General features: G+C 26.5%; 2 protein-coding genes across 4 annotated transcripts; one reads left to right on the top strand and one right to left on the bottom strand.

Annotated features, from left to right (window-relative positions):
- Window positions 1-1,319: 1,319 nt before the first annotated feature.
- Window positions 1,320-6,100, bottom strand: LOC107171897 (uncharacterized). Its single transcript, XM_089224267.1, has 7 exons — window positions 5,872-6,100; window positions 4,660-5,435; window positions 4,330-4,413; window positions 4,024-4,123; window positions 3,242-3,361; window positions 2,920-3,078; window positions 1,320-1,385 (listed from the first exon to the last, which is right to left on the bottom strand). Exons 2-7 carry the CDS (start codon window positions 5,397-5,399, stop codon window positions 1,320-1,322), a joined length of 1,269 nt encoding a protein of 422 aa, XP_089080393.1. The 5' UTR covers window positions 5,400-5,435; window positions 5,872-6,100.
- A 2,837-nt stretch (window positions 6,101-8,937) lies between these two features.
- Window positions 8,938-12,544, top strand: LOC107171899 (uncharacterized). 3 transcript variants are annotated; one of them, XM_089224240.1, is made up of 5 exons: window positions 8,938-9,264; window positions 9,451-9,593; window positions 10,308-10,988; window positions 11,066-11,382; window positions 11,761-12,544. In XM_089224240.1, the coding sequence occupies exons 2-5, from the start codon at window positions 9,459-9,461 to the stop codon at window positions 12,116-12,118; spliced, it is 1,491 nt and encodes a 496-aa protein (XP_089080366.1). In that variant the 5' UTR covers window positions 8,938-9,264; window positions 9,451-9,458; the 3' UTR covers window positions 12,119-12,544. The 3 variants fall into 3 exon arrangements, with proteins under 3 accessions (XP_089080366.1, XP_089080367.1, XP_015377643.2); XM_089224241.1 differs by lacking the exon at window positions 8,938-9,264 and having other exon boundaries at window positions 9,333-9,593; XM_015522157.2 differs by lacking the exons at window positions 8,938-9,264; window positions 9,451-9,593 and adding an exon at window positions 9,639-10,215.
- The last annotated feature ends 3,423 nt before the right edge of the window (window positions 12,545-15,967 follow it).

Below are 15,967 nucleotides of genomic sequence, written 5' to 3'. Positions count from 1 at the left end.
TATTCTTAGCGAATTATCATATATGTCTAGTCTAATGAAGTTGACATTATGTTAAGCTCTGTGGATTCCAAGTGTCCGCCACATTATTGATACTATCAATTATTATTATATTGTAATTTACCCAATAATATTATAATGTATTATATATGTAGATACTTAACTATACAACTAATAAACAATTTAATAATTAAATTCTAAAAAACCCATAACCTCAACTGAAACATGCCCGCTATTTTATATATTAAATAGGTCATTAAGATATATTCATATTTTTTAATTCTTATAGCACTACTGCAGTCAGTCATGATTTTATAATGAGGTAGAAACTTTAATTTGACTGGCAATGAAAAATGGGTAATGAAGTGAAACACTTAAACATATTTTAATCACGCTATCACTGTTAACATTAATTAATAATGCTACATTCACTATTAACTAACCAAGAATTTTTTTCTCCGTCTTATTTTTAAGGCTTTAAATAACAGTTTTTGTAACTAGGACAAATAGTTAATAAACATTTTAAAAATAACGATAAATCAATTTTTAAACTTTATTTAACATGAAACAGTAATTATAGTGGATAGAGAAAAGAAATCAAAGCTAGTCGAATATATGACATATGTATGTAGGTATAATGATTAGACACACATGACATTTTTAAAAGTCAATTAAATATTGCAGGTTTATGGTTATAAATTAAGTGACTAGGAATTAACAATTCGTGTAACTCGAGTACAGTGCATAATATACAATATAATAATACATTATACAAATAAAAGAACATCAAATGGACTTGATTAATAGGTATTAACATTAATAATAAAAATAAATTAAAAAGTACAACATTGGTAGGTATATATATTTTAATAGTTTTCAAACTATAAGTGTTTAATTTTAAACTATTTGTATGAAAACAAATATTAAACCTATTAGAATCTTCTTTAATTTTACCAGAGTTTTCACTTGATGATATTATATTAACAAATTATAGCTTTAAAGTTTAGATAATCATCAAAGAGTTTATATAATTATAATCATAAAATTTTAGACTTAGGCTTATATCTATGATAAAAAAAAAGTGGCAAACAAAAAAATGTTCTAAGTACAAATAAAATAATGCAAAAAAGAAACCATTAACATAATTATATAATACATAAGATACCAACTGCGATCCATGTACATAATTAAATTACTAAATATGAAATTTCAAAAATAATAATCTACATTTAAAAATTAAATTGATCAAATATAACAATAATAAAATATTATTTAACAAGTAATATTTTAACAAAGCTTAAAATAAATAACAAAACAAAATTTTAATTCTTTTTGTTTTTATTATAATTAACTAACATCGAAAATATTGAATAACAAAAGCGCATCGTCTGTGAAAAAAATAATGTAAATAATGTATTAAATTTAAAAATTTACTCAACATAATAATTATATCTACGTCAATACCCAATTATTAATCAAAAACTTAAATGTCACATTTTTGTTAAAATAATTGTATAATTGTGTATATTTTATATATTGATGTATATATATTGACTATATTACTTTACATTAATACTTTTAATGATAAAATAATCATAGATATTATGTATGTATAGGTCGGGATAGTCGAATTGCACTTATTAGCGACAAATAAATGGTCGAATTGCACTTGGATTGAGAAAAGATAATGGTTGAACTGCACCCGGGTAAAAATCAGGTAGTGATCGAATTGCACTTTTTGTCAAAAATTACGCTGTTCAAGAATTCAGTGACTATTTAGTTGAAAATTATTCTGACAAAGGATTTTTCCACCTCATATTTGGATTTTGGATCTAGTCAAAGAACAACTAATGCATGCGAGTCCTTCTATGCGAAGTTCAATAAATGATTTTCATCACTACATTCAAATATATTTGTATTAATTGATGTTTTAACACAATTAAAAATCAATACTTATGTTTTAATGCAAAACACTGGCACAAGACCAACAACAACACGGTACCAGAAAAAAATAATATTGAAAAATATATTGACTTATATAGGTAGGTACTTAAAAACGTATTACCAGGCTAGAATTTTTGAATACAGTTTGTCATTACTACAAAAAATGATCGAAATGAAAAAAAAAAAATTAGAATTATAACCACAATTAAATTTGACGGTTGTGAAAAATGTATAGTTATAATAATAATATAATAAGTACCTAATATAATAATTATAATGTTGTGATAATTATGTGATGTATAAAACAATCATTTTTAACCAGTCCTAACTCTCCTAAGCCTGTAATTGGGAAGGAAAATGAGTGTAAAATGCATGATAATTTTATTGAAATATTTTTTTTGAGCCCAAGTACAACCATTACCTTTTAAAAAACCCAAGTGGCCAAGGCAATTCAACCATATCCGTATAGGTAATACATATACATCGTAAAAAAGAATACTCAATGAAATAATTAATGTTATTGAATTGATAGCCAATAGGTACCTAGCTATATTGATTAATATGTCTTATACCAATTGGTATAGGAATAAAATAATGTACAATACTACTTTATTGTAATACTTTAAAACAAAAAAAAAACGGAAACACGCTTCAAATCGTTATTTCAACATTTGATCTTCAAAGATTTTTCTAAAAAAAATGTGACTTTAATATTTATGATATATTCAAGTGCAATAAAGATCAACTTATAACTATCCAAACTTATATTAAATATTCAAGCTTTTAAATCTAGATATCAAAATGTTCACAACATAAGTAAAAAATTTTAAATGCCTATAAATAGCTTAAAAAGGCCACTATAGTTTTGAGACTATAGTTTTCGAATCTCAACTTTCCAGTAACTTTTCATAGTTATATGCAGATACAAAACAAATCATAATATTTAATCACATATTTTTTCGTTATTGTTATACTTACATGACTAAACATTTCGAAGTTAACAATTTTGGTAATTGTAAACTTCATTTTTAACTGGTTGGCATTATTTATCATCAAATTAAACAAAATCAACTTTTTACTTTTTAAGTCCATATCAGTCCAATTACTGCTATATAATGCAAAAATGATTGAATCTTTCTGAATATCAAAACATTAATTAGATTAAATCAAATTTATCAATATATATATATATAATATTTATTGATAATAATATAATCTCTATTAAATACTCGTATTTTAATTATAACCTTTTTACAATAAAACAATTGTAAAAGAAAATATTATACAACTTAATAATTACTTTTTCATTTATAGTTCCAAATAAACTACAAGTCATAAATAATTGAAAATTTATCAGAGGGAGTACGATGAATAGCTTAAAAGACAATATTGAATCTGCATTATCGCCTTCATCGAAACTCTGAAAAATGTAAATTTTACATTAATATTTAGTGTTTATTACCTACATTTCATCGACACGTATTTTAAATGATATTATTATAATAGATATTAAATTTAGAAAATCTTTATTTGAATCAGTTCGAAAATTATTACGAACTATGATCTTCAAAAATAAAATATAAAAATATTCGTCCAAACGTTTTATTAATGAATAACCTAACCTATGAAACTTAAAAATGCCTGTCACAATCGACACTGTTTATTATAGATACACTAAAAATATCCGTTTAAAACGAAACTGGTAGAGGGATCTCCTTCAATCGACCATTTCCAAATCTGACTATATAGATTCTTCAATTTTGAGACTTCCCAATAAGCGATTTAATTCTCTACTTCATAAAAATATTTACTGTTCTTAAATATTATCATTCCACAATAAAAAAAATTGTAACGATAGATAATATTGTTTGTTTATATGTTTAATTCATTTGGCATAATTTAAAAAGGAGACATGATAAAGTGATAAAATATCGTACAAAATATAATACTTACAAAACTTAATGGCTAAACACATAATACATTTTTTAGATACATTAATAACTGCTAGAGAATTCTTAAAATAAACTATACTAGAATATGGTAATATACACTTAAGAATAGTTATTTAGTTAAGCGTCATACCATTGCAGCAATAAACCAAATAAATATATGTGAACTTGAAGCTATAAATATTTGAGTTAACGTTATTGACCGGAATATGTTATAAAAATCGTTTAACTTTCTGTAAGAAATAGAAACAAGACAAATAATTAAGAAAATATTTTTAAGAAACTAACTAATTTTGAATTAAATTCCGCTAAATTTCATCTAAGCTCGTCATATTTTTAAGTTAAAACCCATAACAGTAGTTTGTTTTGAACTATTGGAACTATGCGATAGTTATAAATTTGAAATTATTTTTAAATTATAAACGAAAATATCACTCACTTTAGAATGTTTTGATGGTCTGTCATTATCGTTATTAAATCATTATATATTATGTGATGTTTCATCTTTGACTGTATTGAATTACTAGTTTCTGTGAATATTATATAATTATCACAAAATATATTAAAAATAATAATAATAATAATTTATATTATCTAATACCTTGTAAAATAAATCTTTATATCGATAGTATTGATCGCAACAAAAATACAAAAACATATTCCCTATAATATTATGCGAACATACGACTACCTATTATGCTATAATACTTGTATTATAATTACCTACACTTAATATTTTATATTAAATAGTAGAAAATAAACATCGTACGCACTCGTCATATTATCCCATGTACATATTTCGTGTCCAAGTGATTTGATTGTATTACTAATTGTTTCCAATTGGTAAGATATTGCAAAACATACCAAAAGCATAAGAACATCAAATACTATAGTAAAATATACATAGCAAATACTAACTATTATTTCAATAGCATAAAATATATAAAAGTTCTTATTATACGTTTCATATGATGCTATTAAATACAAATTAAAAATATTCATTCGGTATTTGCTAAAGGAACCATCAATATTTCTAATAGTAATAATAGATTTATTCATAACACATGGACTGAAAATCCAACAAAAAAAAGCGAATAACGCTATTACAATATATAAGTACGTAACTCGTAAAGATCGTGTTTGCCAGATTTTAAATACATTTTTATCATAGTGTTTGTACAAAATAAAATTAAAATTTGTAACGTCAATGCAATTCCATATATCCTTGGAATGATAGAGAATATTACACATTTTGAAACAGGATAATAGGAAATTGCTTACGCATCCCATGTAGTACATAATCGCAATTATATCATTTCTTAAATATAGCAAACCAATTGGAAACAATATTGATATGGCGAACGTGAATGATCCAAAGAACACAATAACAATGTGATATATGTTGTAACCAAAAAATGAAGTAGAATTTGGATTTAAAATTTGATACAAGCAAGTAGTTCTTGCCAGCTTCATATTGAAAATATATTGTTTTTCTTGTTTTGAATCCATTTCCAGTATTTATTCACATATATATAAATCACCTATCTACAACAAAATTAAATAAAGAGTTAGATATCAATTACTTAACAGTGATTTTCCGATTAAATGTTGTTAAAAATTTAGGAAACAAATGAAGATGACAATAAAATATTATGCCTCAAATGTTGGATTGACTTAGTTTTAAGTATTTTAAATTTTGATCCATGTAACAAAAATTGTGCTGTCTATCTCTAAAATGAATTAGCATATAAATATATAAAATTATAAACACACATTATGACTGATAATTCTACTAGTATTACGTAGGTATTAAACTAGTATGTAACAATATAACATTAATAACCAATTATCTTCCATGAAATAAAAACAAATAAATCAGACAAGAAAAGAGCCTGAGCACATTAAAATTTAGTTACCTATTTTATTATATAGGTAAGTACTAACATCGAATAGATTTATAAAAAAATTTGAGTTTACATACCTATAACAGCAATGCAATAACGCAACTTGAAGAAATATATCAAATATAGTATGGAACATACAATATAATTAGAGACTGAGATTACTTCCTTCTACACGATGAAGCATAGAAGAACAAGGAATATGTAAAATCACGGGCAGTCGTAAATTATCTTGTCTTAACTAGACTAACATTCTGATGTGCTGGCCAATCAAAAGTGTGCTTGTAAATATTATAAAAAGCTCTATGAAAAACTTTATCCTCTGCATTATTCAAAAAACAAACATAAATTATTTTAGCTTCATCGCTCGCCATAAGTTCAAGACAAATAAAAAACAAAACATCAACAATATAACTTTGACTCCTGGCGTGACCAGAATATTATCATAGTAATCCTAATAGTTAAACATTATACAATTTTAAAAAAAAATACATTATAATAAATCGTCACTAATAAATAAATCTTTTTTTTTTTATTAAAACTTTGTTGTACAATAAATTAATCTCGACAGTTGTTATTTACAGAACGATTTTATACAAAAAGACCAGAATTTAAAATGAATGCGATAGTTGAAATACCTGAATGATGATAAGAGGTGTTTGGGAGGAAAGTATGTGATGGGGATTAAAAGGAATGTTAAGGGAAGAAAAAAAGGTAAAAGGACGTTGTGCCTCAGTTCACAAGGTAGGGACAGTAGAAAAGGATTTGGTTGAAATCACAGATGACTAGAGTGTGATCAAAGACACAGAGAGACGAATCGTTTAGGGATAATTTAATGAATAAGAAGAAAGAATGGAGTGTTGAAAACGAAGGCAGGAAAATCAGCTAATTACTTCACGAGATAGTATTAGATTATAAAACCATAGCTTAGATGGGAAAGTAGGGTTTAAGGTTCTGTACCAAGTGACAAAATGAGGTGGAAGATTTTTATAAGATTCAATCCATAGACGGTGGACACGATATTTGAGTATGGGACAGAAGTCAGACCAAGGAATCAGATTATTGGGTGGGAGTTTTAATAACGTTGTATTTTTGGTCAAGAAGTCAGCGGTTTCACTTACCAAAGATGCCTGTGTGCCTGGAATCCATGGAAAATGGATATCAAAGCCTTTATGGATAAGAGACAATAAAATATTTCTAATTTGGAAGTGATTTTAAGACATTGGACGAGTGAGATTTTAGGCAAGAGAGTGAGTCTGTGGCGATGATAAACTTGTTGGGTTATAAGCTGGTGCAAATGAGTTGGAGCACTTCAACGATGGCAAAACATTCTGCCGTATAGGATGAAGCTGTAGGTGGGAGATTGTTTTTAAAAGAAATGCATTAATCTGGGATGAAGAAAAAGAATTCGTCAGATATCGGAGAAACTGAATCATCGCTGTATATAAGTATCAAGATAAAAAAATCTGACTGATAAATATTATAAGTGATATGATGGTACAATTTGACGAGGTTCAAAACAGTTGAGGAAATTAGAACAAATAAGTCGTCCTTTCTATTTTGAGAGACAATCTTTGGGGATATACAACTATATGCAAGTAAAAACACGCTTGTATATAATTGCATACTTAAAATTATATCTATGTTATTCAAAAACGTACTAAACTAAAAACTTGAAATTTAAACCAAATGTTTATTTTATTAATTCCTAATATTTCTATACTTTATAAACATTTTTAAATACTTTAACAATTTTTAAGTTATTAATAGATATTGGCCCATGTAATTCACGAAAATGCTAAAAACCAAAACCTACCTCAAATCAGTGTCACTACGAATAGGGAAAATAAGACTTTATAAGAAATTATTGTTTATTAACAACGCATCACTGCTTTTTTGACACCGTTCGTCGTAATCGTAGTTCGTATTTCGTACCGAATTACTGTTATAGACTTATAGACTATAGTGTTATTACTGTTATTGGCTTACAACTGCTTTGCTGCTTAACATACGCTGTATGCAGGCTGAGTTTGAAGTTTTTAATGATTAAACCTATTTTTAATTTTTTTTTTACATCATTTTTTTGTGTTTTGTGTAGTTTTTCGTTTGAACTATGAAGCCTTAAAAAAAAAAACAAATAATAACTTTATAATAAATGAATTAACACTCCGGCCACAGACAAAAATGTATTTTTATTTTTAAAATAATGTATTTCCTCCTTGTCTTGGTGATGTAACACAGGAAAATATTTTTAAATTGTGTAACAGAGTCACTATTTCTTGACTAGTAAATAATAATACAGAAAAAGAGAAAACAAATTTAGTATTCTGGAATAATATACACAAAAAAATATTTAAAATACATTTCTCAAAAAACATTTGAGAAGTATTTGTATGCTTCACATGATTATCTGTTAAAAGTTTAAAAAAATACAAGTAGGTTTAATAAACATAAGCCTGAATAAGACTAATCCATATCTTTAATTAAAGCTATACAACATTTTAGATGATTTTTGGATTCCATTAGCAATGACGCTCAAAGTACAGTACACACTGTCATAATATTATGTTTTAAACACGATTTGAGATTATACAACTGGTTACACATCGAATCATGATAAGGAGACCGTCTAACTCTAACCTATAATAATTGTTCTGTGGTCCAACTGAATCCCTATATCAGCTGTGGAACTACTGACTGGCGCAATTTAGCGATAAATGTATTCAACCGATATTTAGAAAAGTATATCTGTATATTGCGGGACATCCGATGTATATTATAACGATTCGTTATAAATGTTACAAATTAAAGTACGTTTTGGATTGTTAAGTTTCCAACTAAATTCTGCTAGATGGCGCCAATCAAGTAGTTCCACAGCTGATTTGTAGACTCAGATTGAATAATTGTTCTGTGGTTAATTGACGGTCTTGAAAAATACAAAATACCATGGGCCGAATCGATGTTTAACCTGTATATCTTTAATCGTGGTTTTAAATATTTATTTAATTGATACAATAATTCAAAATTATGGTAAAAGATGTTGTACATTAACTTATTTCTCTTATATGGCCCTACTGATTTGTAGTAGGTTCGTGTTATCAGTAAATCGAAGAAGTGCACCACGAACTTTACTAATATAATATCTTGAAGTTCGTGAAGTGCACCATCATTCAGCCTGCAGCAGCTGCAGTAAATGTTATTTGGCACGATGGATGTTTCGACTCTGTTCATATTCTCCTTGGTCAACCAAAGAGCTTATAAAACCGTTACACCAAAGCATTTTTCTGTAATCTACGGTCAACATCCAAAATTCAAGTAAAAATGAATCCCCGGCGTTACTGAATATTATTTGAGTATTTAAACTTGTCGTCGTTAAATAATAAATAATAATTGTTTTAAATGTTTCATTTTAATACATTAATTTAATATACATCAGCATTGAAAAAAATCTGAATCAGATCATTTATAAACTGGTAAGCGTTGATAATAACTAATAATGGATAGACATCGTAGAATTGAAATTACTACCAAGCATGATAACTATCACTTTTACGTGTTTCACATTTATATTTTATAAATTATAATATTATATGTCCACGCTATTTAAACAACTATATAATTTTTTTAATAATGTATTAATAAAGGTTTTATATTTTCAGTATACACAATGGATTTTAATATGATTAACAAAACGGAATTAAATGATATTAAGGTCGAGCCTATGGACTTTCCAGATGTCGATATTCCCAATTCATATGACTATGACGAAAGCCTAATTCAAAATATGAAAAACGAGGATTCGGTAAAATATCTTTTGTATATTACCTACATAGTATAATGTATACAGAACATTTATGTCTGTTAAGATAAAGTTACAGAAACGTCATTAATTTTTTTTAAATCGATTATTAATCATGAGAATTTGTTTTAATATATTATTTTAACATGTTTCCAACAAGATATTGTTTATATGTTAATAAGATGTTTTAAATTGTAGTGATTAACATAGGGTAATTTACTATTCATTCAAAATATATTTATTTATTTATTTTTTTTATATATATATATAATTGCTAAGAATAAAATACTGTCATCAGAAATGTATTTAAATTTAGAAAAAATTAATTCTTACTAAAATTTAGTTTACCTAAAAATTTCCAAGAATAACAAGACAAGTGTTTAGTTCACTCGCAGTGGTTAGAGTAGTATCAATAATACATATCAGCTAAACATGAGTGAACTAGAATGAATATCTAGAATTTATTATGGAAACATCCTGTAACCTGTATGAACTTGAAATTTTTTATGAATTCTATAAATCAAAATCTGAATTAATCAATATTCTTTGAATTTACTTATTTTTTGTATTTACTAAATTACCATTTAAACTTTCACATTTAATAAAGCCGGACAAAGTATGAAATGTAAGTTTTTGGTACTGTCTTATTTTTTTGAATAAAAAAAATGTATATTTAACTATATTTTGTATAAGCAACTGAAATTATTTCTTTTACAGATGGAAGGTAAAATAATGGATCAAACTTATCCAATTCAAAATCATCAATCAGAAAGTGAAACAGAAGAAATTTATGATGAATGTTATTCATGTTTTATGTGCAATGTGTCATACAATACACAATTTGATCTGGATGCACATTTGCGGACTCACATTGATGATGATACTTTTCATCATAGTAACATTAACAGTATAAGTGAACCTTTACCTCAATCTTCAATTAAGCCATCAAAATACTTCAGATGCAATGAATGTCTAAAAATTTGTAAAAGTCAACTGTCATACAATGAACACATGTTAACCCATACAGGAGAAAAACCTCATCATTGTCGGGTATGTGATCGTAAATTTCGTCATATAGCAAATTTTCGAACACATTTAAAAAGTCATAACAATGTAAGAACATTGATTTGTTCTCTGTGTCGAAAAACTATTGTTGGCGAAAAAAATTACTATATACATTATATGGATGTACATAATAAAATGTCTATCCATAATCCTCGACCTTATCAATCTAGTTCATCTGACAGTGATGAAGATTTTAATCCTAAAGTTTCATACTATAAAAAGAAAAAACTTAATTCACGAAAGTTTAGAAAAGATAGTGAACCATTTGGTCCTTTATTTGCTAAAAAAGCATGGGAAAAAAAACAACGAGAATTGGAAAATGTTAATTTAGATGTAATATAAAAATAAAAAAAAATTAATCAAAAACTATTAGTTTGTAACTTTTTAACTTAACTAATAATTTATTTCAGGCTGAAGAAGAAAAAAGTGAAAGAGATGTTGTTCAAGAAGCAATTGAAAGTTCAAGACAAGATATACAAAATATGCTTAGAAAAAGAAAACAACAACTAACAGATTATTACACTGAAGAATACCAAAAGTTTCTAGAAACATTAATTCTGGAAAAAAATTCTACTGGTCAATTTAATGAAGCTAAATTAATTGGTCCTTTGTTTTGGAAAAATGCCCTTATCAAGGCTGGTCTTGTAGAAGAAGATATACTTCCAATGCAATTTCAAAGTCGACTAAGGCTTATTGAATGTATGTCTTGTAAAAAATGTTTTGCAAGGTAACTATTTATTTGATTAGTATTAAAATTATTTTCTTGAATAAAATCTTAATAAAATTAATCTTAACATCACACCTAATATAATATATTTTATTAAATTATCCTGATTTCTAAAGAATTTCAGTATCACATATTCAATTTTACTTGTTTTCTAATCATTAAGGAAATCAATTATACATTTAAATATGAACTTTTAATTAAATATGATCCTTATTCGTAGGATCTAGATTATATTATTTGAAAACTATCATAAAAAAAATACTAATTAATAATAAACTTATGTGATTCCCCAGTTGATCTTTAATTTAATGTTATATTTTGTTTACTAATTGGCTTTTCAAAAAATGTATTGATTAATTTTAACTATACCATTTTAAGGTTACCAAAATCTAATGAAGAGAATATTTTGCCATCTAAACCACCATGCTCTAGCTGTTTTATGATAAATAATGAATCTACATTAAACAAACACAAAGCTGAAAATCATAGTGAACCTCCACCATACATTTGCAAAGAATGTTCATCAGAATTGGATACATGGTATAAGTATGTCCAGCATATGAAAATGCATTTGAGATATGCAGCAAAATGTAGTGAGTGTGTATATAATTTGATGAATAAACCAGATACTGTAATATTCTTATGTCATGTTTGTGAAATGTCTTTTGAGTCTGATGATGAACTTAAAGTACATGTTCAATCACATTTAGAAAATGGACAAAATAATGATAAATAATAATTTTAACTTAACTTTATAATGAGCTCTGTAAATTCTATTATTAATGTATTATTTATAAAAAAATATTTGTATAATATTCTTACTAAAAAGAATCTTTTAGGAATTTTAGTAGACATAACTGTTTTGTAGCTTTTTTAATTATGACCATTATTTTTAATTTATAGTAACTACCCCTTAACAATTGAAATAAATAAGTATCATGTCTATTACTCCATGATAAGAGTAATTATTAAAAAAGTTGCATTTAACTACAATAAAGAAAAATTCCTATTTTCAAAAAAGTGTAAATAGTGTAAACTTGTGTTTTGTTTACAGTATCTATTGTTTATATATTTTTTTTATTAATATTCATAAATAAAATAATACCTAAAATTATAAGTAGAGAATAATATAATTTTATATAATAAAAAAAATTAACTTAAAGATTCATATCAAAGTAATCTTTAAAAATTACTAATTAATGGTTACATGCATATTTTTTGGTATTTTATAAATATTTGAGTGTAAATGATCTTTTCATTTTTATGTTATGTTCATTATACACTATTATTTTTAATAATTATAATAATACATTCATATTTTTATTGTTTTTGGTTTACTTAAATACTTGTTAATATTTCAACATAAACAGCATTGTATGATATACCTAAAATATGTAATATTGTATAAGTAAAACACAAAATTAAACACTACTAAACATTTTTACTAACCGACATAAAATGTGTTACAATAATTTGATATTATTTAATTATTACAAATTATATTATAATTTCATCATTGTATAAAATTATTCATTATTGGTAAAAACAAATTTTTATGGTTTATATGATTGTTAAGTTATTTTATACTATTTTTCTTGATTTGTAAGCATTTATGTATAGAAAATGTTTACACTATGTTAATTTTGTGTTAGATCCTTTTTTTGTGTCTATTAAATACACATTAAATAAGTGATTTAACTTTATTTTTTATTTTCAATTATATTAGTATATCCATCTTCTTTTTATGCATTAGTTTTGTAATCCCTTTCTATAATTTAATAGTATCATTAAGAACATACTGTAGCTTCCCAGCATACAGGAGGACGAACATCTTGTGTTGAAGTGGATGGTTTGGGTGAAATAAGTTATAAGTATAACAACTTGACTTGTGATTAATTATTATATATTTATTTGCTTGCGATGTGAATAAATATTATTATATACATAAGTCCAAATGATTAATTTGGAATGGTGGCTGGTGTGGGTGGTTGCACTGAATCTGGTGGCTCACGTCTGATTTTGGTCTATTCGGGGCTCTCCTATATAGTCCTACTCTCTGCGTAGGTACACACGTATCATTAGGATATTGCAGCATTCCACCCTCGTGCGGCCGTTCGGTTCACATCCTGTTATTCGCGACACACATAATTTCCATAAACCGATGCCATATTAGGTCATTATTACATTAATCATCTCCAGGTGAGCCTGTCAACGTTACAATTTCGTATTCAATATTTTGTAATGATATGCTCACATATCATGATTGTATGTTGTTTAAATATTCAATAAAATAAATAACAGTCAAGTTGTCGCACACAGATAACAGTTAAAATCCAACAAAAAAAACACCATTGTCCACTGATGAAAGGAACGATTTGTATTATTTAATCATATGGGAACTTATACGTAGTTGTGACTATCTGGCACAACACGTGTGAGCTATTTCGTGTGCCACCAGAGCAGGGGATGGTCCAATGAGGATCTCTGTTGCCAAAGACAATGCTAAGTCTTTGGAAACGCAGAGGCCTTTGGTGGAGCAACCTACAACCCTGGCTGGCTGGACCACGTCGTCTCCTTCCATCAGTGCATGAGCACCACTCTCAAGTGCATGAGCACCACTCTCGAGTGCATGAGTACCACCCAAAACTAAAACAACTTCAAGAGTGCAGGAGCACCTAAAAACTTTTCAACACCAGACATTGCGAGCGACAGCTGGACCGTTTCTTTTTTAAAATCGAAATTTAAAAGTGTTGTTTTTCTTTAATCTGAGTGTCTAATAAAAAACCTTTATTTATTTTATTACGTCAACTGCATATCAAAGACAGCTGCGAATAAGGTAAAGTGCATGCGCATCAATATTCATATATTTATATAATTTCATATATTATATTGTATTTATTAGATTTTTATAATTTAATAATTAATATTTTATTACTACGGTGTACTTGATCGTTCTCGAATCACGACCTCGAGAACCCTCCGACGATTAGGAGGAAGGTAATAGCGCAATTTGAATATTTATATCTAGTAATATATAACTATTGGCAGGAGCCTTAGTTATATAATAGTTGTATTAACTTAAATATTTTAGTTATATTATTACTTATTTTAGAGTATTATTTTTATTATATTAACTTTTCTTTTATTTTTGCGTTATTACAATTTCATATAATTAATCTCCATTGTTACGATAATGTCGATAATGGGAAAAGTCTCTTAGGTTGGCTTTCTACTCAGTTATCGTCTTATCGAGGTCCTACACAACATAATCGGTGTTGGCGAAATCATATGCCCCAGGAACACTTACGTTCATCTACGTATATATGCGTATGTAGGTGTCTTAGCAGGACTTCAGTACATAGTAATACTGCACTGTCTGTGTGTTAAAATTAAAAGCTTAGTATGGCAAAATGTACGTTCTGAATAATCCATCTAACTGTTTAGATTTTTATATAAGAATGAATTGTCATATTATTAAATTTTCAAGTAAGGATATTATGTAGTGAATCTCAGATATTAAACATTTAAAAATATTAAATTGCTAGTAAATTTTAAAATGAGCATAACTCTCTTCAAAATTAAAATATTTAAAATAACTATGATATTCACTAGATAATATTCTTACACAAATTTGATAATATGACAATTCACTCTAATATTAAGAGGATGTGATAGCTGCATGTGTTGTTTGCTTCTTACAAGTGTGTAACTTAGCAGATTCTACACTCAGCAGATCATGTTTTGCTCTGTTTATTTATTATTTAAAGTGAATTGATCTCTTATAAAATCAAAAAGTAAGAGTTTCAAAATTAATATATAGTAAAGACCCTATGAGGTAGTTAAATATTACTCTTACTTTCTAATTTTATAAATGGTCAGTTCACTCTAATTTTTTTAACTAACAGAGCTTAATGTGATCTGAGCTGAAGTATAATATATAAATATATAAATAAATGTATAAAATTTGGCATGTTATGTACTTGTAAAATGGAGACAACACGTGTGATTGTAACGCCATCTTAATATTGTAATGTTTTATGTATCATTTGTTAATATTAAAGAAAATTTGGGTTTTCTAAAAAGTTATGTTTTTTTAGATTCTGAAGTATGAATGTGTAACTTTTAAATTATCTATATCCTTCCTGTATCTACTACACCTAACAGTAAAATATTTTTTGGACTTTATTAGTACTTTGTGATAAAAAAATAATGTCACCTACTTATAAAAATAATCCGAATAAAACTGAACAAAAAAGACTGGGGGTAAGTAGGTACCGCTCTGCTGCACAGTAGATTTTGAGTAAATTACTGTTATAGATGTATATAATTTGAATTCTATGAAATTTCTAGAAATATTACACAATATTTTTTAGAATCTAAGCATAGCAGAATAATGCATTGACTTTACACTAATGTGTGCTTTTTTACTGTTTGTAATCGCCTTAGCAGCCCTTTTGAGACACTAAAATTATGAAATTTTGTACTATATATAGTTGGTATACTTTGGGAGGAGGAAGAAAGTAAGAAGTTTCCATTAGTTTTTAAATTAATGAAAAATGAACATTTTTTTTCAAAATCAATTTTG

The sequence above is a fragment of the Diuraphis noxia genome, unplaced genomic scaffold (genome assembly GCF_037042655.1).
Source record: "Diuraphis noxia isolate RWA-SAM2 unplaced genomic scaffold, SU_Dnox_SAM2 contig0003, whole genome shotgun sequence".
NCBI classification, from domain to species: Eukaryota; Metazoa; Arthropoda; class Insecta; order Hemiptera; family Aphididae; genus Diuraphis; species Diuraphis noxia.
This window is presented reverse-complemented; position numbering and strand designations above follow the sequence as displayed.

Excerpts from the sequence above, each read along its gene's own strand:
- LOC107171897 (XM_089224267.1), bottom strand. The coding sequence starts at position 5,399 with ATGGATTCAAAACAAGAAAAACAATATATTTTCAATATGAAGCTGGCA. Across the intron at positions 4,414-4,659 it reads TGGGATAATATGACGAGTGC|TAATTCAATACAGTCAAAGA; the intron begins GTACGATGTTTA and ends CACAGAAACTAG. Across the intron at positions 1,386-2,919 it reads ACTTCGAAATGTTTAGTCAT|ACGATGCGCTTTTGTTATTC; the intron begins GTAAGTATAACA and ends TTTTTTTCACAG.
- LOC107171899 (XM_089224240.1), top strand. The coding sequence starts at position 9,459 with ATGGATTTTAATATGATTAACAAAACGGAATTAAATGATATTAAGGTC. Across the intron at positions 9,594-10,307 it reads ATATGAAAAACGAGGATTCG|ATGGAAGGTAAAATAATGGA; the intron begins GTAAAATATCTT and ends TTTCTTTTACAG. Across the intron at positions 10,989-11,065 it reads TGGAAAATGTTAATTTAGAT|GCTGAAGAAGAAAAAAGTGA; the intron begins GTAATATAAAAA and ends AATTTATTTCAG.